This window comes from Denticeps clupeoides, chromosome 19 (genome assembly GCF_900700375.1).
Source record: "Denticeps clupeoides chromosome 19, fDenClu1.1, whole genome shotgun sequence".
Lineage (NCBI taxonomy): Eukaryota > Metazoa > Chordata > Actinopteri > Clupeiformes > Denticipitidae > Denticeps > Denticeps clupeoides.
The window spans coordinates 11718416-11740562 of NC_041725.1; the positions used below are offsets into that span (position 1 = coordinate 11718416).

Genomic DNA, 22147 nt, shown 5'->3' on the forward strand with positions numbered 1-22147 from the left:
GACCCTCGGAGTCACCGGTGGGAGGACACGAATGACAAAAGCGACGCATGACATGGATTTTCGTTGGGCGGTCAGCGCCGGGATGGCTCCACCCAGCACGCGCATCTGAGATTGTCGCGACGTCCGTGAAGACCCACATGTCTTCCGGGGGTATGAGGGCGACACGGACTACGACAAGGATGACACTGGTCCAGGATCGTCGCGAGGTCCGTGGAGACCCACGTCACTCCCAGAGGTGCGACAACAGCGAGGAGGAAGGCGGCGATGCGGGGGTAAGCTGGTGGAACAGGGCGAGGTCGCCAGCCAGCAACTGCATTGCCGGAACTGCATTGCCTTACCAGCTCCAGTCCCCGACCCGCCTTCCCTCTGCTCGGTCGTTCGCCAGCTGAACGGCAGTGCATCACCAGTGCCCCTGCATGCTGGAGAAGACGTCCACAACCCCCCACGCCCACCACCATCTCCAACCAACGAGCCCAGCCCCGTGTGGGACAGCCCAATGGCCCCGGGACCCTTCAGTGGGGCAGCAGACACGGATAAGATCACCATCATCCTCGTGTGTCTGACTGGGTCAGCATGGGGCTGGGGCGCAGCCCTCTGGCAGCAGGGACAGACTTCCCGAGGTTTCGGGACTTCCTGCAGATACTGTGGGCGGAGTTTGATCGGCCAGAGCCTGAGCCAGGGATCGAACTCAGCCCCTCCACCACATCCAGTGCCAGGCAGGATCCAGGTCAATAAGACCCAGCACTGGCAGGCGACGAAAAGGTCCTGCCCCCTGAGGAGGTCCCAGAGAGGGAGCCAGACAACCCTCTCTTCTGTTTGTCTCTGTCTGTGTGTGTGCGTAGCAATTGTGTCCGTATGTCGCCCCCACTTCCCCTCTTTGTGTCCACCAGATGGCGACCCAGCAGCAGAGCCGAACCCCAGGGAGGAAGTTCCTAACCTGACTGCACTGGTCCAAGGCGAGGTGGGCAAGCCCCAAGGTACCCCTAAGTCCAGCCGGGGGGGGTGCTCCCCCAAATAATTTTTTGGAGGGTGGCAATTTGGGTTGGGGGCTCCTACTGAGGGGAGGGTAGGTGGGGAAGTGACAGAGCTGGATCCTCCGGTAGCCGGTACGGAGGGCGGGCCAGGCATTGGCCTGCGTCTGCCTCCAGAGGGGTGGAGCACCATAAAGCCCCCTGGAAGGCATGAGGACCCAGCTGGGACAGGCAGGAAGAGGGCCTGCTTGTCCCAATGGACGCAGAAGGGGCTAGCTGGATATTCTGGCAATGCCCCCCCCTTGCCAGCAGGGACGTGCAGCGAGAGGGGCTGCATGGTCCCAGAAGCACCAGCCTGGGGACGTGCGGAGACGTGGAGAGGGATCGGCCCTGATTTTTGTCTGCAAGTCCGAGAGTCCGGGGCAGCCATGCAGGACCACGCCGGGGAGCCAGCCCAAGGGACCGGGGCCGCCACGCCTGACCACGCCGGGGAGCCAACCCGAGGGACCGGGGCCGCCACACCAGACCATGCCAGGGAACCAGCCCGAGGGACCGGGTCCTCCACCCTAGTTAGGGTACCGGGCCACTGTAGCACCAATATAACACTATTTCAGTATCGGTCGTACAGTGCCTCCGTCTGGCGCTGCTTCTGTTTGTTTTCTCCGAGACACGGAATCAAGCTGGGTGGGACACTCCAGTGAAGAGACCAGCAGATAAATCCTGGTTCCTGACAACTGCTTAACAAGGACATAGCATGAAACGAACCAGAGGGTCACCACAGCCACCACCACCATTACAACTACAGCTTCAGGGATCTTCAAGTGGACCAGAAACACCATAATGGATATGTAATGTAGACCATGACACTGGACTACATTCTGGACTTCTCCACCCCTACAACTATAGTACTTATTATTATTTTTTATTTATTATTATCCATGTTCTTTCTTTCCTATTCTACAAATCATCACAAACCCTTCACTGACACCATTTGCAGGCTCACTCTACCCTGGAAGGGGGTCCCTCTCTGTTTCACTCCTTCCCAAGGTTTCTTCCTTTCTTTTTTTCTCTCTCCTACAGTTTTTCCTTGTGTGCAGAAGGGTCAAGTGTGGTGGGTGTCAACTGTAGGGTTTGTCAAAGCCCATTGAGAAATACTGTTTGTGTTTTTGGGCTATATAAGAAATAAATGTTGTTGTTGTTGTTGGTATGTCCAAAGGCCTCCCAAGTAGTGTTCTCCCAGTGTGGTTCATTACCATGTTTGTAAGTTGTGCTGAGATATCCCTTGATTATTATGTGATGTCATCCAACCATGGTAAACAAAACAGTAATTATCGTAATTAACACTAAAAGTGGAACAATACTGTTGCTACAACACACACAGAACATTAACAAATAAGCATGTGTAATGCAAAATGTAACCTGGATGTAGATGCAGAATGTGTCACTTTTGTCCAGCAATTTTAATATTTAATGTAAATATAGGACTACAATCCACCCAATGCAGAAAACATACCAGGCAGATCCACTACCTCAGCCAGATAAGACCAGCAAGCCTTATCTGGAGTAAGAAGTGTATTTTAAAACATTAAAATACATTTCTGGAGTAAGAAGTTATTTTAAAACATTACAAAATATATAGAATGCTATATTGAAGAGTTTTATGTATTGTGGTGCATGGTTACATGTGCCAAAGTCAGCATGTCATCTATCTAATGAAGGATGGCCCCTCACTCACTTTTCAACTTCTCAGTCCAAATCAGAGGCCGCCAGATCCCATCCTGGGACATTGGGTGTGACTTATTGCAAGGCGTGCACGCACACACACACACGCACACACACCATGCAGTCACATACTCATTTAATATTCACAACAGATATTCATAAAAACAATGTGACCTATTCAAAACATTCAAATCTCTAAAAAGGTTGGTTGGGCAGGTTGCAAAAGTGTGCACACTCTTAAACTACATTTTCTAACGATTCATGTTGGAATATTTTAAAGGCTGTCAAAGTATGTGAGGTGTCTTCTCTTAAGCCCATATTGTTTGTGATTTTGGGCTAAATAAGAAATAAATGTTGCTGTTGTTGTAGTATTTTGTGAACACTTCTTATATCCACTGTATATACATTAATCTATACTTAATAACAATGACAGAACAGAAACATTAATGTTTGAGGTAAAAGGGACAATTTGTCCAGAAGCCAAACAATTGTTTAATTTGAACTAATTCAGTCTTCAGAGTGTATACTGCAAAAAACATTGTGGCTTGGAGGCTTTCATGACATCTTTATGGGTCATGACCTCCAAATCCAAGGGACTTGAATGAAAGGCCATTCCCACCTTCTCCCACTGCATGTTGATCTTTTATTGCCATCTAGTGGAGAAAATAATAAATTCTATTCTTTGTTTGTGATGCAATTATTTAACAAAACCCCCCAAAAAAGATCAGTAGTCAAATACAATACAAAAGCTTAGCTCATTTTAAATAAATAAATCCCTTTTAACGTGAAACTAGATATTTAAAAACAGATTTGTTTGAAATATTCATAAGAATATTTAATTGAAACTCTGTTGTCTGTCCAAAGGTTCTCCCCATCTTTAGAAAATGCTTATGATTATAGTTATTAATATTTATAATGAGAATGGCTACAAATCAGTAAAAAGCATATTGTGAATCAGATTTGTTGAAGAATGTTAGCGGCTCTATAAATGTGTGTGACTTATTTTCATTTGTATTTGAGTAAATAGTGGTATCAAGGGTTACCTGCAGTTTACGCAAAAACCGATGAAGATGCATTGCGCAATTTTGATTGACGTCTTGTTGTCAAGAGGCTGAAGTGAATATGAAAACAACATGTCACTGTTGTCTTCAACAGCATTCTCCCTCTGAGGTTCATTATTGTGCATGTAAGCAGCAGTGAGAGGTCCTATGGGAATGTCTTTCTTTTTTCACCAGGCAGTGATTATCAGAGCTGAGTAATTATCATGAACAACAACACAGAACACTCCTGACGTTGCCAGCTTTTGATAAACATTTTATTTAGGCTTTCTAATTCTAACAGTTCTTCATTATATGTATAGATAAGCAGTGAATGATTTCAGTGTAATAGCTTCTGTGTTACTGTGTATATAAAATGCACAGACAGAATTCGTTGGAAAATCTGCCACAGTTCCTTCCAGGCCACCCTAGTTGGGGTTCCAGCCCAGTGCAGTGCAGTTACAGTAACATTGAGGTCCAGCTATTGGGTACACCCTGATTGAGCTTTGAGGAACCATGCTACTTTTGCTCAGTAATGGAGTACATCTAGGAGAAGAGGAAGCAGATATGTCAGCCGGCGCCAATATGGTGGAGGTGCCATGTTCCCAGGAGCAGCATTACGAATGTATTATGTCAACCACGTCAAATAGTGGATCAAGCTGGCACATGTGTCATTCATGGCCACAACATCACCCTGCTGAAACCAATTGAATTTAAAAAGAAATTGATAAAAAAAGATGTGCATATGGCAACCAAGACTATTAACATATCAAAGATGTGATGCCACAATGAATAAATAGTGCACACAAATACAATAGAAATTCTATACTAATTTCCATACATGACATCCCAAAGATAAAAATAAAAAATACATCCCGTACCATAAAGTTTCACACTAGATCAGAAAAGAATGAGAATGAGAGGAGGCCAATCAATTGACAAACAGGGACCTGCATAACCTAAAAAAATTAGAACTGTAAACCAAAATAAAAGATTTGTACAAAACTATCATGAAAACATACTGTATAACCGGTAGAAAGAGAACTTTTATATAATGGGATAATTTACTATATTTTCAGCCCACCCTGTATAAGAATGAAAGTTGTCTTCTAAACCGTACTGGTAAATAAATATTTTAGAAACATTAGAAATGTTTTAGTTATTTGCTATGGTTATTTAATGCAAGTATATATAGCTTGATGTTTTTTTATATATATATATTTTGTACATACATATCTAATTACTTCTTTGCCTCAAACCAGACGTAACTTTTTCTTCACCATTTTTATGAATTTGGTTTTGACTTCTTTAGTATTGATTCCATAAATAATTGGATTTAACATTGGGGGAAATATTAGAGTTGAAACTGCAATAAATTTACGTAGCTGAGGGGAAAGATACGGTAGTCTATATGAAATGATTGTAAAGAGGCCTAAACACTCGATAAGAAAAAACACTATTAAGTGTGTAGCACAGGTCTGCAGCGCTTTGGTCTTTGCATCTGTGCTTTTGCTTCTAAAGCAAGCCATCAGAATCCTCAAGTATGAGTACAGGATTAAGCCAACGATGAATGGCTGTGTGAAAGCCAGCGTCAACAGCCCATAGATGTTGTTGACCGTCGTGTCAGCGCACACCAGTTTCAGGAGGGAAGGATTGTCGCAGTAAGTGTGTGCTATAACAGACCTGCACCTAGGTAGCCGCAAGAGGAGATAAAAAAGAACCCCAATCATAAGCAGATTAAAAAGCCACATTAGCATGATGATTCTAATGAGGTGGGATATCGTCATTATTGACCCATACCTCAGAGGGAAACATATAGCAATGTATCTGTCGTATGCCATTGCGGCTAAAATGAACACGGCTCCTGTCCCATAGATGTGCATGACAAAGGCTTGGGTCACACAGACTGGGAACTCAATGGTTCTGTTATTTAACAAAAATTCTTTGAGAACTTGTGGGAATAGGGCAGAAGAACCCATAAGGTCATTGATGGGCAGGTTGATCAAGAGAAGGTACATGGGCTGATGAAGGCTCCTATTTAAAATGATGGTGAAAATCAAGAGAAGGTTGCAGAAGACAATGACCATGTATCCAAATGTGGCAAAGAGAAATGCAGGAAAGGTGGCCTCCTCGGACAAACCAAAGCCCTCCAGTATCAATAGAGATGAGAGATTAGTGATGTTGTTCATCATTGCAATTTAATGTTGCCACATTTTGACACTGCAAAGGAAAATGGCACGTTAATTTAATGTTTTACATAGTGCAACAACTTCTGAATAGAAAATGGTTTCTGTTGACTTTAAATATGGATTTTCTTTACATACATAACAGATATATTCAGATATATACAAAAACATAAATGCTGAGTAAACAATGACACTGTGCGATGAATGGATTTGTCACAGATGCTAAATTAAAATGAGTTTGAAATGAGCACAAACCCAGGACACAGAGGAAAATTCTAAATAGCAATAAACCAGTCAAAATACAGAAAGCCAACGTCAAATAGTGGATCAAACTGGCAAACTGTTTCACTAAACAAGCCTATTCAAGGCAGGAGTGAGGAGAAACCAACCTTGAGGATAAATTTGTGGGCACAAACCAACTTCCCTCAGCTTGACAAAGTTCTGTGGATGCAGAATGAAACGTCTCTACATTAAAGAAAGAAAGTCCAGTTGCCATGACTCAACTTTCAGACATACAGAAAGCCAACTGCACACTGTACATTTATCAGCCTCTGGGCTGCAGAGTTCTATATGAATGTCTGGAGGGGGTTCTAATTCTCAGTTAGTTCCAACCTGGTGTTCTGATTGGACAACAGAAATCGTGGGCGTGACTGAGAAGCATGTGTTTAAAGTTGAATCCGTCTTCTTACAGGGTTGCCGGCTGAATGACCTTGAAGAGAGATGGAACTACTTCATCATAAAAGCTCAACATAACATTTATCATGTCTGTATTTTCAAGTTCTTTGTTGTCACCACAGCCGTGATGAATAAATATTAGGCCAGTCAATCAAACATTTTAGAACACCTAATTCTGCCAAAAATAATGCACTGAAGGCACCCTAGAAAAGGTAAAATGAATGCAGGAAAATACAAAAATACAGAGACATCATGAGAGACAATTTGATTCCATCTGCAAAAGAACTAAGGCTTTGGAGATGTTCTTCCTAGCAAGACAATGACCCAAAGCATACAGCTAATGCTACACAGAGACTAAAAAAATGGGTCTGATATGACTGTCCTGCATATCTTAATTTGAAGAATCAATAAACATGATTATACAATTAAACACAATTATAAAGAAAAAATCTACTACCTATTCAAGCAAAACCATTTTAGCCCAGTTGTAGTGATTCAAGATGGAGTTATATCTCAGTGAGCAGCAGGATAGCAGTATATATGTCGTGTGCCATAGCAACAAGGATCACAAGGTCTACAGGTCCATAAAAATGTACAAGAACAGTGCACATGCAGAATATGGCATAAAAATGGTCTCCGACGAGTGCCTGTAGATAACAAATGGGGAAAATGCTGTGGCCCCCATCATGTCATTGAGGCCCATGTTGAACACAAAATAAAAATATTTCATGAATTAATGTTTTGAAATAATAAAGCAAATATGTGTACTTAATGCATCATTGAATCGTTGGCTTATATTGTGCTTTTGTTATATAACCACAAGATGCCAGAAGCAGAAAAGCCCATCTAATTGTTGAGATTTCCTCTGTTGTTATTTTCTCTTCGGAAGCTCATGGTGGTAACAAACTGGCTTGAGGACAAGGCGCTGCTCTGAATGATAAGATCCACTTGTAGGAGGCTTTTGAGAACATGACAGTGGACAATTACTGCAAATGCACTATGGGGCTTGCCCTGCAGCAGAATACTCCATGAAACCAGGACCTTGGCAGCGGTGAGTGGATGGGGTGACGTGGCACTGTGGACCACGTCCCATTGGAGTCCAGGAGAAGCTGGTTGCCACAACATGAGAAAAATTCATCTTTTTTTAGGTTGGTAGTAGCCTAGTGGGTAACGCACTCGCCTATGAACCCCAAATCCCACTTACTACCATTGTGTCCCTGAGCAAGACACTTAACCCTAAATTGCTCCAGGGGATTGAAAATCAGTAGTAACAGGATCAGGACGTCTGATAAATGCTGTAAATGTAAATGTTTTTAACTATTAGCTTCACTAACAAGAGCCTTATGTTCACACAAATGTTCAGACCCAATCCACATTGTAGCATGAATGTGGAAATACCTAAACTAATGATTATTAAACATAATTGTGAGCACAACGTTTGTTTTTGTATGTTATGATCTCCAGACATCATCATCCGGGATTGTTTTCAGATTTCACAGTGACATCTTTTCCATCTACATGAGCTTGTGTGAAACTTGTTTTCAGTAGAAATAGGTTGGCACAGGCTAATTTAATTATCTGTTTTTTTTATGTTCTGCCTCTGTCTCTGATGTATCTAATAGAAACATTCCAACCAGATAAACAGACCCACATGTCCATAATGGTGTCCCAAAGGTCAGTAAAGGGCATCAGAAATCTACTGAGATCTACCATATAAAAACAAACACTAAGTAGTCTCAAGCAGAATATAGAAACCACTTTTAGCATGAAGTACACATTCCAATTTAACAAAGTAAATTCATGCTAAATATAACACAATGTCTGCAGCTCTAGAGCAAAATTAAGACACCAAAAGAACACACGCTCTTGTCTCAATTTATGGATATTTCAGTTTTAAATGTGCATGTTCATATGTAAGATATATTATGAACTTCAAATTAAATTTAACACCTGAACATTTTTGCAACAGTTTTATAACATGTAATTGGAAAAGCACAACACAACAATTCTAAGCAACTGTCTAAACAAGTATTTACTCATTGTTGTTTGATACAACAATTAAGATTTGAATGTAGCATCCAAACCAGTAAGACATATTGTGGTTCAGCAGTGGCTAGTAGTGGCTCCTAAACTGAGGATGACATTTGATTCAGCTGATTATTAGTCTGTATCTTACATTTTTGGTGGTTTACTGTTGAAATTAATCAAATAATGTGCATAATGGCTGCTATAACCATTTATATATAACCATTTTAAAGAGGTGGTTTATGCACATTTCAAAAAGTTTTTTTTTATGATTAAATTACATCATTGAATATTTCTCCACATTCTATAAATATATAGTCCCATAATAAATGAATAATATTTTCACAATCTGAATTCAAGTACTCACTTTAGCAAAGCCAAAGCATCAAACAAATAATAATTAGCATGGGTTACCTAAATCTCAAAAGGCTAATTATAATACAGTATCGCAACAACCTCCCATAGGATTTATCATAGTTTTTTGGCATACACTGATGCAAGCCTCAATAACAAGAAACTCTCAGATGACTAATAAGAGCTATAATGTAATAATGAGTTATACCATAAACCTATTATTTCATCTTGATTGACATAAAGCCTATTTGTTTGTAAATGTTATTGAAGATTGAAGGCTTGATTGTAATTTTTAAACTAACAAAGTTAAATGTAAACTATTTTGCTGCAAGCTACATGACAATTGAAGTTTCATATTTGCATAAAAAGGAATAAGATGCTTGTAGGGAACATGGAACATGGATGTGTAGAGGGGTGTTAAGTGACAATTGTGACTAGATGGATGGGCTGAGACAACTACTACAAAAATGTTTTAAACAAAACAAAAACCATTTAAACAAAATCATATTAAAAAAATATTTCAGATTCTGATCCATTCAAGTTCAGGTTACAGTGAGCTTTATTGTAATTTCAGCTATATACAGTGAATTCGGAAATTATTCACAGTGCATCACTTTTTCTACATTTTACTTGAAGTTTAGGCAAAATTCTTAAAAATAAAAAATCACATGTAATCACATGTGACAGTTCAAGTATTCACAGGCTTAAGCTGATATAAGGTTCCACAGTTGACAGTTCATGTTAGAACACAAACACAGCGTGAAGTCAAAGGAATTGTCTGTAGACCTCTGAGCCACAATTCTGGGGAAGGGTACAAAAATATTTCTGCTGCTTTGAATGTCCCAATGAACACAGTGGCCTCCATCATTCATAAGTGGAAGAAGTACAAAACCATGACTCTTCCAAGACCTGGCCGGACACCTGCAGCAATCCAACATCCTGATCTGTATGGTAGATTGGCCAGATGGAAATTTTCTTCATTTCAAGGTACTTAAGGGACTTCATAGTAGTAAGCTAGCTGCTTGCAAAAACGACATATTCTTTGTTTTTACTCATAGATTGACAAGAAACGCAGAGCTTGTCCATGTTCTTGTAGTTAGTCATCTTACTTTTCATGGTGCTTTTTCTCCAGATGACTGGTGAATAGGGTTGGCAACTTTTTCAACCTCAAATGAGGAACACTTTCTTGCGGGTGCGTGTGCAGAGCAGCACCTAAATTTAGGCGCTTAATACATAATGACACTGTTCTGTGAGGATGTACTTTTTTCTCACTGAGACCAAGTCAAGACCGAGATCAAATAGCGTTGATACCAAGACAAGACTGAGACCAAATAGCATTGAGATTAAGACCACAAAAAATTGAACTACAACACTACTAAGCACACAGCCAAGCTATTAAAGGAGTGGCTTCAGGACAGCTATACGAATTTCCTTGAGTGGCCCAGCCACAGCCCAGATTTGAATCCGAACATCCCCGCAGAGCTCTTAAAAATGGCTGTGCGCCGACGCCTCCCATCCAACCTGATAGAGCTTGAGAGTCAGAACTAGTGTATTGGAAATGTCTTCCTTTTGAAGGAGTGTCGCTGTGTCTGAATAGGTGTGCGAAGGTGGGCACTTTCTGGCAGTGAGGGCCTGAATGCTTTACAATGCTGGTGGCTTTTGTGAAGGTTAGCGTTGAAGATCTTTTGTGAGGCTAGCTTTCTTTCTATTTGGGTTCATGTATTCCTATATATGAAATATGTCCATGAAATATTAGTAAAATAAGACATGAAATGCCACAAATGTTTAAATTAACAAATTATAATGATTTTTTTCTTCTTTGACAAAAGGCATGGGCAATAGGTCAACAGGTAGCAACACTCTTTAGTTTGAGGGTTTGAAGCATCTTTGTTTCCTGCTGTTGTTTCCCTTCCTTAACCTGCTTGTGTCTAACACCGGAGTCCTCTTCCTCATCATCACAGTACAAAGCCTACTGCCAGTATTCTGACTTTGGGAGGTGCTTATGTTTATTACATGTCCCGTTTCTGTACCTCATTCCCCATGATGCGACAATGCCTTTTGTTTGAATTCAGTTGTATGTGGACTGAATACAGAATAAATATGTCCAAAAATTTAGTAAAATATTAAATTTTTATTAGAGGTGGGCATAGATTAATTTTCTTAATCTACATTAATATCACTGTAATCTTGGAATTAATCTAGATTACTCTAGTGTAAACAAAATTAATCTAGATTAATCTAGATTAAAATGGCTCATTTGAATTCTGACGAAGGCATTCAGATTATGTGTGCTACCCAAATAATGACTAAAAGTAAGTCTTTGAGAACGGGCTTCTCAAGCCAGGTGGTGCATTAGACCAGGGGCTCATCTCCTGTTTCCAAAATGCATTACAAACTGCTTGAGAAAGCTGTTCTACTATGATAATTGGTGATGAAAATAAATTATGTTCAATAAGATGTACTTGTGTTTACCAACTGTTTATTCAGTTAAATAGCTGCATCCATGTTACCACGTCACGTTTGATGTGGTCATTTCACAGTTTGAAGACTCGTTCTCGCCCCCTACAGTGCAATTCGGCTAGGTATACATCCTCGCTAAAATATCAAGGTGAAAGTCATCATAGTGTAGCGATTCTTCTTCTGCGTTGTGTAACTTTTTGATTTCGTTTCTTGAACCACAAATGATGAGCTGACACCCAAGAGATTTTCTGTGCAAAGTGTATTCTGTACAAAAAGCAAGGTCGCGTCAGAACATCACGTCAGAACATCGCGTCTTTCTGCACCTCTCTCTACTCTCACAACTAACGCCGTGTGTCCAAGAGAACTGAACATTAACATAAAGCATTCACAATTTACAATACTGCATACCTGTAGAAAAAGCAAGGTCGCGTCAGAACATCGCATCACACATCGCGTATTTCTGCACCTCTCTCTACAATATACAGTATTAAAAGAACATAAAAAAAATATTCACAAAATAACATACATTGCAAAATATTCCTAATATGTACATAAATTAAAATGAAAGAAATAACTTTTTGCACACAAACTCCACGCACCTCTCACAACTCACGCCATGTGTCCAAGAGACCTAAACCGGATCTCAAAAACAAAATAAAAGTCTTTAGGAAATAAGAAAATAAAAGACACAAGAAAGAAGAAACATACTTATAAATGTAGTGTAACCATTTAACTTGCGTAGTATAGACCCAGCTCCCAACCCAACTCTGAATAGATTAACGGCAATATTTTTTTAATGCCCGATAAGAGTCTCACGTTAACGCAGCACATTAACGCCGTTAACGGCCCACCACTAATTTTTATATGTACTAATTAAGTTTTCAGTCTGAAACATTTGAATATATGATTATAATTTTCATAATTTTCTTTTATAAAAGAGGTACTTATAGCAAAAATCACAGAAAGTTATTTTATAAGTTATAAATGATTCATGAATAATAGTGCATTGGGTGTGAATGACTAGTTAATATCTGAATAGCAGCAAAAGCAGCTGTCAAGACCACACCTCTACAGCACTGGGTGTCTGTGTGTTCACTGTGGTTTTACTACTCTGTAATCATGGGCTGAAATATGCATTCACAGTATGTAAAAACTTGTTGATTTAAAAGACATTTATTGGTGGCAAATAAAGCAGCCATTTAGACGACAGCCAGAGCTGGTGGATTGGAAATGTAGAAGAAGGGGTGGAGCTTTGTCTGAACGTGGTCTACAGTGCAGACACATGATGTTTAGCTGTATCATACATGCAAAAGTGGGACACGGAGACTTGCAATGTCCTGGCTGCAGTGTCAGTGCACATTAAAGAATTCCCAAACTGATGTTTTCCCCGGGAGACAGAAGATGTATGCCCTATATAAAGAAATCATCAATGCATACCAATTCAGACTATCAGGACTTCCAATTCTTCCATTAAGAGATTTTCTGAGGTTAACCTTAGTATTTCTTCACAATATAATTAATGCCTTTATGCGTAGTATTTATAATAAGGAATTGTGTGACTTACTAACCTTGACTAATTTTCTAATTAATTAATTGTCTTATTGTTTTTTTCTTTGACAAAAGGCATGGACAATATGTCAACATACAGCAACGTCCTTCATTTAGAGGCTTTGGTGCCGTCTGAATTGTTTGTGATTCCTGTATTTTTTCTGATGCTGCTTGCCTACCTTACCCTGCTTGTGTCTAATATTGGCGTCCTCATCCTCATCATCACAGAGCGAAGTCTACATCAACCCATGTACCTTCTCTTCTGTAATCTGTCCATCAACGATATAACCGGCAGTTCTGTGTTATTGCCTCGTCTTCTGGCTGACTTGGTGTCAACACAAAGGTTGATCACTTATGGAGAATGTGCCACACAAGTATTTATGATCCACATGTTTGGCACGGCTTCACATGTTCTGCTAATTATAATGGCAGTAGATAGGTATGTGGCTATATGTCAGCCCTTGAGATACAGTGCAATAATGTCTACGAGAACTGTAATCATTATGTCTGCAGCTGCTTGGGGAGTGACAATTGCTTTAATATTTATTTTAGTTGGCCTGACACTGAGACTGTCACGATGCAGGTCATATGTTATGAATTCTTACTGCGATAATGCAGCGTTGTTCAAATTATCCTGTGAGGATGTGTCTGTCAATAACATCTATGGGTTGACTTTTACTGTGGTGCTTTTTACCTTCTCAATTTCCAGCATTGCCTTCACATATACTAAAATTGCAGTTGTGTGTTGGACAAAGAAGAGTAAAGATTTAAACAGCAAGGCCATGCAAACATGTGCCAGTCACCTTGTCCTTTATTTGGTAATGATGTGGACAGGGTTAATAACTATCATTTTGCACAGGTTTTCAAATTATCCATATTTGCGAAAGCTGATCCACATTTTATTTTATGTTGTTCCTGGTAACTTAAATCCAGTCATTTATGGACTACAAAGCAAAGCTCTGAGGCAGAAAATAGTACAGATATTCCATAGAAAAGTCATTCACGAATAGAAAGACAACATTTATAAGGAATTTATTTTGTATAAACAACATTTAAAAAAGTAGGTTTGCTATGTGATGTTTTATACTGTATGTGCACTGCAAATTTTCATATTCAGTGCACTGCGAATTTTCATATTCAGTATACTTTTATTCATATATTCATTCACTCTACTGAAGACTATCTTCTGTTATAGCATTATCACAACATCACAAGTTTTCTGTTATTTCAATATCCAAATGACTCGTGTTCTTCCAGGATTGAAGAATGACAAATGACAAATCTCTGTGTGACAATGCATTTACTGGTCACATTTTAAATAACGATTTTACAGAATTTACAATCTGGGTGAAACCCAATTGAAATATTACAATTCTGGTTGAAATGTCTGAATTTCAGATGATTTATGTGAATGTACGATAGATTAAAATACATCCTCTTCAGATTTCAAATGCTCTTGTCACATCTCTGGGTGGTGTGGGGAAGAAAGCGCAGAATCCAGACATGTTCCTGATTAAAGGGATTTTAATAACTACAAAAAAGGGACGTGGGTCAAAAAACAGGAACAAGGCAGAACTGAAACAAACAAATAGGACGGTAGCATAAAGCCAGGAGAAATCAAACAAAGAAAGTAAGGGAGTTTCTCCGTGTCAATGCAGCCAAGTCCTCCAGCAGCTGATCATGCAGGATTGTGCCACTCCGGGACGCCCCAAACTCCATGACTGGCGGAGGAGCAGATGGCAGCAGCAACCCCAGGGCACCTGGCATCAGAGAAACTGGACCCTGTGGCAAGGCCTCCTGACGTAGTCTAGGATGGCAGGGGGTCCGGTCCCTCAGGGTACCTGCACAAAACTAGAGGTGTGAACCTTCACTGGTCTCACGATTCGATTACGACTATCAGTGCCACGAAATCGATGCATCGCGATGCAACCATGAAATACGACCTTCGCCTGCCCCCGACTTTGAGAATTGCCTGACCCCCTTGAACTTGGACTGGAACTTCCTGGCCATGACCTCTGCCTGCCCCTGACCTTGAGGCTGCCTGATACTTCGGTTAAGACGTGAATCCATGCTCCCCTACCTTCCTGCCGACCAATACGTCCTCCCGTCCAGTCCACGCTCCCGGACCATCCTGAAACCCGCTGTCTTCCGGTTCTCCTCCGCCCCGGTACTTCCCACAGATCCCGAACTCACTCCCCAACTGCTTCCTCCCTGTCCTCATTCCCCGCCAGTCTCTCCATCACCGACCTAACGCGTCCAGTGTCCTCTCCCGGTACGACGGCTTGTCCACCCGCCCATAGCATGTCTGCAAGTGCGTCACCGGATTCCCCTTGTGACAAAAACATTTCTAAAAACCCGCATTCCAGTCCGAGGACTTCTGACCACCCTATTAGAACCCTTATCCAGAGCGACTTCAAATCAGTAGTTACAGGGACAGTCCCCCCCGGAGCAACTTAGGGTTAAGTGTCTTGCTCAGGGACACAATGGTAGTAAGTGGTATTTGAACCTGGGTCTTCTGGTTTATAGGCGAGTGTACCCGCTAGGCTACAACCACCCATTCGAACTAACGCTCCAAACCAGAGTCAGTGAATCGGCCGGTTAATTCCTCCACAGCCGAAAAATCTGCGTGTTTTCCTAAATGTCGTGTCGTAGATCTCTGGACACTCCTCCGTTTCCGCTTCGTGTGTGTGTGTGTGTGTGTGTGTGTGTGTTTCGAAGTGGCAGAAAGGAAACGCGGCCGCTGGGGTTCTATTTGTCGCGCGAGAATCTGTCACGGCCGCCGGGTGCCGCGCAGCGTTAACATGCCGATCCGGAGCGGTTATTGGAATGACCGCCCCACTGGAGTTGGACCCAGGTCCGCCTTACTGGCTACCAGAGGGTCAAGCATGGTCACTTCCCCAGATACCCACACATAAGTGTAGCCCATGGTTTTTGTACAAAATGCACCTAATGATGTCGCACTGTAACCAGCGCATAACGAACAGTATGGTAGCAGTCGTGTTTTGTTGCGCTCACTATCCCAGTACTTTCAACCATAAGTAAATGTCATGATTTTTATGCAATAATAAAAGAAATAAACACCATTCACAAAAAAGGATTGCAAGTGCAAGAGCTGTTCAATATTCTCCATGCAGTTGTTGGAAATGACGCAAAGATGAATGAAGCAAGAACTAATAGAATACTTTTGTGTTCATTTTTACATCAAATCACCAAGCAACTGCAAAGTTTCACACGTTTGTAAGCCACGGCGGTCGGTGGGGTTACTTTTCTAGGGGAGGGCTGTGAAATTCATGAGAAAGGGGAAGTAAGTTTGACGACATAAGGGGAGACATTTCAGAGACGACCGTCTGAGCTCCCGCTCTCTGAACGGCGAAGCAGAATTGCCAAAGCACTCTTTGTACATATCGACATTTGTAGCCACTGCAGGACCATAGAGAGTCTTGGGGAACTTAATGTTAAATAATCTCACAAAATGAAATGTTCATGCCAGAGGACCTTTAAGACCAGAGGTGTTACCACGGGTGGGCTGGGGTGGACACTGCTCCCCCAGCTCTGCCCACCCTGCAATATGCTCTGTCTGTCCAATGAACACTTGGAGTTGTTTTTCCAGTTGGCCTGTTTAATTCAGGGATGTATCCGTCCGTGCCTCCTCCACTAGATAGGAACCTCTGCTCACAAGTCAAATATTTAGCAGCATATTTTGAACCTTTTCAAAATAACTTTCTTCTTTTATTTTCTGGTATGTAACACCAAAGTCGGTGGCTTATTCAAAAGTAGACATCTTCGACCTCTGCCCAGCACCGCTGCTACCAACATGGAGCACGACAGTTTCCTCTCTTAGATCCTGATTTATTCACCATTTTCCGTGTCTTCATGCTCTGTGAAGATTAAAACTTGTTTCGCTAAACATTGCTTTGTCAGTGATTAGTTACACATCATCTCTCACTTCATGATACTTTAGTGTAATAACGTCCACTATATTATAATGATTTGAATTCATTCCAATAATTAAGAAAATGTTTGGTTTTATTAGCCTAATTCTCGTAGACTTAAGTTTCACTTTAAGGGGAACTCTGTAAGGAATGCTTTATTGTTGAGGACCGTATTAAGGTGAACACAGGCAGTGCTTTATTAAGTAGAAGATCCAGGAGTCAAACTCGGCGTCTAGGATTTGTTTCAGATTTGATCCAGGCTCCACACATTTACTTTGAGTTGGAAATCGATCCCATTGTGCTGGTATTGATCCGGTACTGATACCAACTTGGTTGTTTGGATTGATCCGCCCATTCCTAACCAAAACTACTTTACATCATGGAGTTCACATCACAGAGGACCTCTCCTGCGGTGTGAACACAGCAGAGCTGAGGAATAAGTCTTAGCAGAGGCTATATTTCGTGACAGTCCTCAGATAAAATAGCATCTCCCCAAACCTGCTGGTGTTCCATCGCTGTTTCATTGAGAGCATCCTGTACTAATGTGTGGTTTTCCAAAGTGGAAAACATCCTAAAAGGCTCCTCACGCCCTGCTTATGACCTATTCCAACTGCCACCATCGGGCAAAAGATACTGGAGCATGAAAACAAGGACCAGCAGACTGAAGAATAGTTTCTATCCTGTCGTTATCAGGTCGCTGAATGCCTTTACCTTTATACAACGTGATAATGTGCATAAAAAAGTGCAATAGATACAACCTCATGCAATATGTCTTGAGGTGTCATCTATGCTGAATGACTGTTGTATATTATTATGACTGTTGTAAAAATATTCTTCTATTCAGTTCTTCTTTTTAAAATTCTTTGGTGCCACAAAGACTGTGCTAATTCCACTGTAACTGTTACATTGACAATAAAGATATTCTGATTTCTCTCTGTTGTGTTTTACTGGTTCTGGTGTGTGGGCCCCAGGTACGTGGAATAATGGGACACAGTCATGTCACTTTGGGACATCATTGCGGTCCGTCTATTGCCATCCCCAGGTAAAAGATGGGAGATGGAAGGGCAGAAAAACACATGTGGCACACAGACATAAATCACATAGCATGTACACAAACTTAGAAAACAATGATCTACAAAAAACGATCTGATTAACATAATATAACTAAAATAAATGCAGGATTGCACCTTTACCTGCTCGTGCATGGGAAATGGAAATGAGAGAAGGAAGTGACACAACTGCTTAAATAGGCAGGACAGCATAGAATCATGGGAAATGTAGTCCCAGCAAAATAAACTGATTAAATAAACAATTACAACCAAAACCAAAAAAGGATTTTGTTTAATTATACACAATATCCATATATACAGCAATGCAACCGCTACGCTGCCAAGTAATTTTTGGATAAGTGAAAACGCACATGAAAGAATCCCCAAACTGACGTTATTCCCTGGAGACACAAGATGTTGCCCTGTATAAAAAGAAATCATCAAAGCAGACCATTTCAAATATCCGATCTTTGCATTAAGAGCTCTCTGAGGTAAGCATGAGTATTTCTTCCCAATATAATTAAATGCATTTGTACATACTATTAATGATAAGGCATTTTGTGACTTACTAAACCTCAACTTGTTTTCTAATTAATGCATTTTTTTTTCTTTGACAAAAGGCATGGACAATACGTCAACGTATAGCAACGTCCTTCATTTAGAGGATTTGGTGACGTCTGAAGCGTCTGTGTTTCCTGTGTTTTTCCTGCTGCTATTCGCTTATCTTACCCTGCTTGTGTCTAATACTGGACTCTTAATCCTCATCATCACAGAGCGAAGCCTTCATCAACCCATGTACCTTCTCTTCTGTAATCTGTCCATCAATGACATAATTGGCAATTCTGTGTTATTGCCTCGTCTTCTGTCTGACATGGTTTCAACACAAAAGTTGATCACTTATGGAGAATGTGCCACACAAGTTTTTCTGACCCACACATTTGGCACGGCATCCCACATTTTGCTAATTATTATGGCAGTAGATAGGTATGTGGCTATATGTCAGCCCTTAAGATACAGTGCAATAATGTCTACGAGAACTGTAATCGTGATGACCGCATTTGCTTGGGGAGCGACACTTGTTTTAATATTTATTTTAGTTGGCCTGACACTGAGGCTGTCACGATGCAGGTCACATCTTATGAATTCTTACTGCGATAATGCATCGTTGTTCAAATTATCCTGTGAGGATGTGTCTGTCAATAACATCTATGGGTTGACTTTTACTGTGGTGCTTTTTTCCTCATCAATGATCAGCATTGCCTTCACTTATACTAGAATTGCAGTTGTGTGTTGGACCAAAAAGAGTAAAGATTTAAACAGCAAGGCCATGCAAACATGTGCCAGTCACCTTGTCCTTTATTTAATAATGCTGTGCACCGGGTTCCTTACTGTCATCTTACACAGGTTTTCTGACTTTCCATATTTGAGGAAACTGGCCCACATTTTATTTCACGTTGTTCCTGGTAACTTAAATCCAGTCATTTATGGACTACAAAGCAAAGCTCTGAGGCAGAAAATAGTACAGATATTCCATAGAAAAGTCATTCACGAATAGAAACACAACATTTGTAAGGATTTTATTTTGTATAAACAATATTTTATGTGATGTTTTATACTGTATATGCACTGCATATACAGTATAAACATTAACATTATTAATGTTCTTGCTTATGTGCTTGTTTTGCTACCTAAAGATCATATCCTGCATTCCAGTAAAAACAGGCACAATCTAATGTAATAAATGGTCTCTCTGCTGAAGACTCTCTGCTCTAATACAATTGTGAACATATTATGTATATTATGTAAATGACCTGTCTGCTTCCAGGATGGAATAAAGAATGACATAAACCATAAATCTGTGCATTATAATGCAATGTATTTGTCACTATTTTAAAATCTGCAACATTCATAATTCTGTCCCACAGGCTGTTAAACATTTTTGTAGATTTTACAGATCATGGGAAGTTCTGTATATATTTGCACATGGGTTGAACAGTTTGAGTTTGAGGTTATATTTTTTATATGATTTAAGTTAATGTGTCATAGATTTGCATATATCTTTGTTAATGGATCTTCCATATTCCTCTTTCACACCAACCACCTGCATGTCCTTTCTCACCACATCCATAAACCTTCTACACCTTGTTCTTTTCCTCTTGCTTGACAGCTGTGTCCTCTGCATTCTCATCCCAGCAGAGTTTGCATCTCACAACTGCACATTTCCACACCTCCACAATCTCTCCAAAATGTCCAACACAAGCTGTCTCTCTAATGCACGCATTCCTAAACCTGGCCATCCTTTTCACTCCCAGTGTAAATCTGCACATCTCCAGCACATCTCCATATTGTCTTTTCTTTAATTCCATCTTTCTCCAACCGTTCAATGCTGGTCTCGTTACTGTCTTGTAAACCTTCCCTCTGCTGGTTACTGCCTGTCACATTCCACTCTGGCCACTCTCGTCCACCCGTTCCACCCTGCCTGCACTCTCTTCTTCACCTCTCTTTCACACTTCCTATTACTCTGCACTCGTGAGTCCAAGAATGTGAATGTGTCCAGCTCTACTCCCTGTAATCTGTCCATCCCTCTGTCCTACTTCTTATTCACACACATGTATTCATTTGCATTTATTTTAATGGAACTTATCAGACGTTCCAGAGCGACTTACAATCAGTAATTACAGGGACAGCCCACCCGGAGACACTCGGAGTGTCTTTCTCCGGGACACAATGGTAGTAAGTGGCCTGATAGGGATTTCACTGCTGTCACACTGCCCTCATATGTAACCTTCACCACTTTCACACATTTCACTGTCACTTCTGACTTACTTATAAGATACCACAGCTTCTGTCTAGGCACCCTGCCATTCTTTTTCTAAGCCCAAGAAGTGCAGCTTCTTCTGACACTTTCTTTAGTTCTCAATTATGGCAGTTTTATCATACGCCCTTATCCAGAGCAACTTACAATCAGTAGTTACAGGGACAGCCCCCCCTGGAGACACTCAGGGTTAAGTGTCTTGCTCAGGGACAAATGGTAGTAAGTTGGTTTTGAACCTGTGACATTATGGTCTTCTGGTTCACTTCCCCATCAACACCCTGAGTATAAACGTTGCATTTTTGGTACTGGCCTGAAACCATACTGCTGCTCACTCTTATTAACCTTGCTTCCACCACACTTTCCCATTATGTCATGCTGGGAGTGATCAGCTTCTTACCCCTGTAGTTTCTTCAGCTTGGTACCAGTTAACTTTTTAACTTCTCTGGGATCCTTGCTCTTTCCAAGATTGCAGTATATAATCTTGTTTAAACCTCCACCTCCTTTTCTAACATCTGCCACACCTCCACAGATGTGGCGACTCAACCATTATCCTTTCCATTTTTAATCTTCATAAGAGCAGTTCTTACTTCTTCACACCTCATCCATTTAATTCACCAGCTCAGCACACTCTCCCTGGATGTAAATACATGTCCAGAGCCATTCTTCATCGCCTTGATCTGTTGCACATCGTTTTACAGCTTGGCCCCTCTTCCTAGCCAATCTGTACATATACATTTTTCTCCCTCCTTAGTGTCCAACCTCTCATACAACACTCTGTATGCCTGAACTCTAGCCTTCACTGCCTCTCTCTTGAGCTTGTAACTACTGTCTAGTTTATTCATCTCTGTGAGTATCCCAACCTCTTCTTCTGGATACTCTCCTCTTCTGGATATGCTTTCCCATTCTACCACCAGACCTCTGTCTACCAGGCAACTCTTTCCCGCCACCTCACTTCCTCCTCCAGGATATAATCCAGCAAATCCAGCAAAACCAGCAGTAGCCCAATATACTTGGACATCCAGCATGGCAAATTCTATAGTTGTCTGCATATTGATATGGCAAAGGCTTTACACTGCTTGGTGTGCTCGATGTGTTCTCTTTGGATGATTTTTGGCTAACACAGGTGTCTAGTAACTCCCTTTGAAGCGCTATGCACTGCATAGAATGCTGTTATCATTGTGTTTTGTGTATTTCTTCCAGGTCATAAGGGTGTTTTTTTGCCTTCATGCAGTTTATTTTGAAAAGTGGAGCTGTGCATACAAGAATTCCCCAGATGATGCGCTCCACTGGAGATATTGGTTGTTATTCTTTGCTCTCAGGGAAAAAAAAAGAAACGCCCTATATAAAAAAAATCATCATAGCACAAGATGTCA

The 22147-nt window shown here is 40.9% G+C and overlaps 3 protein-coding genes across 3 annotated transcripts; 2 read left to right on the forward strand and 1 right to left on the reverse strand.

Moving 5' to 3' along the window:
• Positions 1 to 4794: 4794 nt before the first annotated feature.
• On the reverse strand, positions 4795 to 6365 carry LOC114769166 (olfactory receptor 52B2-like). Its single transcript, XM_028961948.1, has 2 exons — positions 6306 to 6365; positions 4795 to 5950 (listed from the first exon to the last, which is right to left on the reverse strand). Exon 2 carries the CDS (start codon positions 5920 to 5922, stop codon positions 4984 to 4986), a length of 939 nt encoding a protein of 312 aa, XP_028817781.1. The 5' UTR covers positions 5923 to 5950; positions 6306 to 6365; the 3' UTR covers positions 4795 to 4983.
• Positions 6366 to 12883: 6518 nt separating this feature from the next.
• Positions 12884 to 13988, forward strand: LOC114769104 (olfactory receptor 52E4-like). Its single transcript, XM_028961847.1, has 2 exons — positions 12884 to 12917; positions 13054 to 13988. The coding sequence occupies exon 2, from the start codon at positions 13056 to 13058 to the stop codon at positions 13986 to 13988; it is 933 nt and encodes a 310-aa protein (XP_028817680.1). The 5' UTR covers positions 12884 to 12917; positions 13054 to 13055.
• Positions 13989 to 18431: 4443 nt separating this feature from the next.
• Positions 18432 to 19531, forward strand: LOC114769158 (olfactory receptor 52E4-like). The gene is made up of 2 exons (XM_028961937.1): positions 18432 to 18450; positions 18580 to 19531. Exon 2 carries the CDS (start codon positions 18582 to 18584, stop codon positions 19512 to 19514), a length of 933 nt encoding a protein of 310 aa, XP_028817770.1. The 5' UTR covers positions 18432 to 18450; positions 18580 to 18581; the 3' UTR covers positions 19515 to 19531.
• The last annotated feature ends 2616 nt before the right edge of the window (positions 19532 to 22147 follow it).

What these genes read in the sequence shown, in the direction of transcription:
- LOC114769158 (XM_028961937.1), top strand. Translation starts at nt 18,582, where the DNA reads ATGGACAATACGTCAACGTATAGCAACGTCCTTCATTTAGAGGATTTG.
- LOC114769104 (XM_028961847.1), top strand. Translation starts at nt 13,056, where the DNA reads ATGGACAATATGTCAACATACAGCAACGTCCTTCATTTAGAGGCTTTG.
- LOC114769166 (XM_028961948.1), bottom strand. Translation starts at nt 5,922, where the DNA reads ATGATGAACAACATCACTAATCTCTCATCTCTATTGATACTGGAGGGC.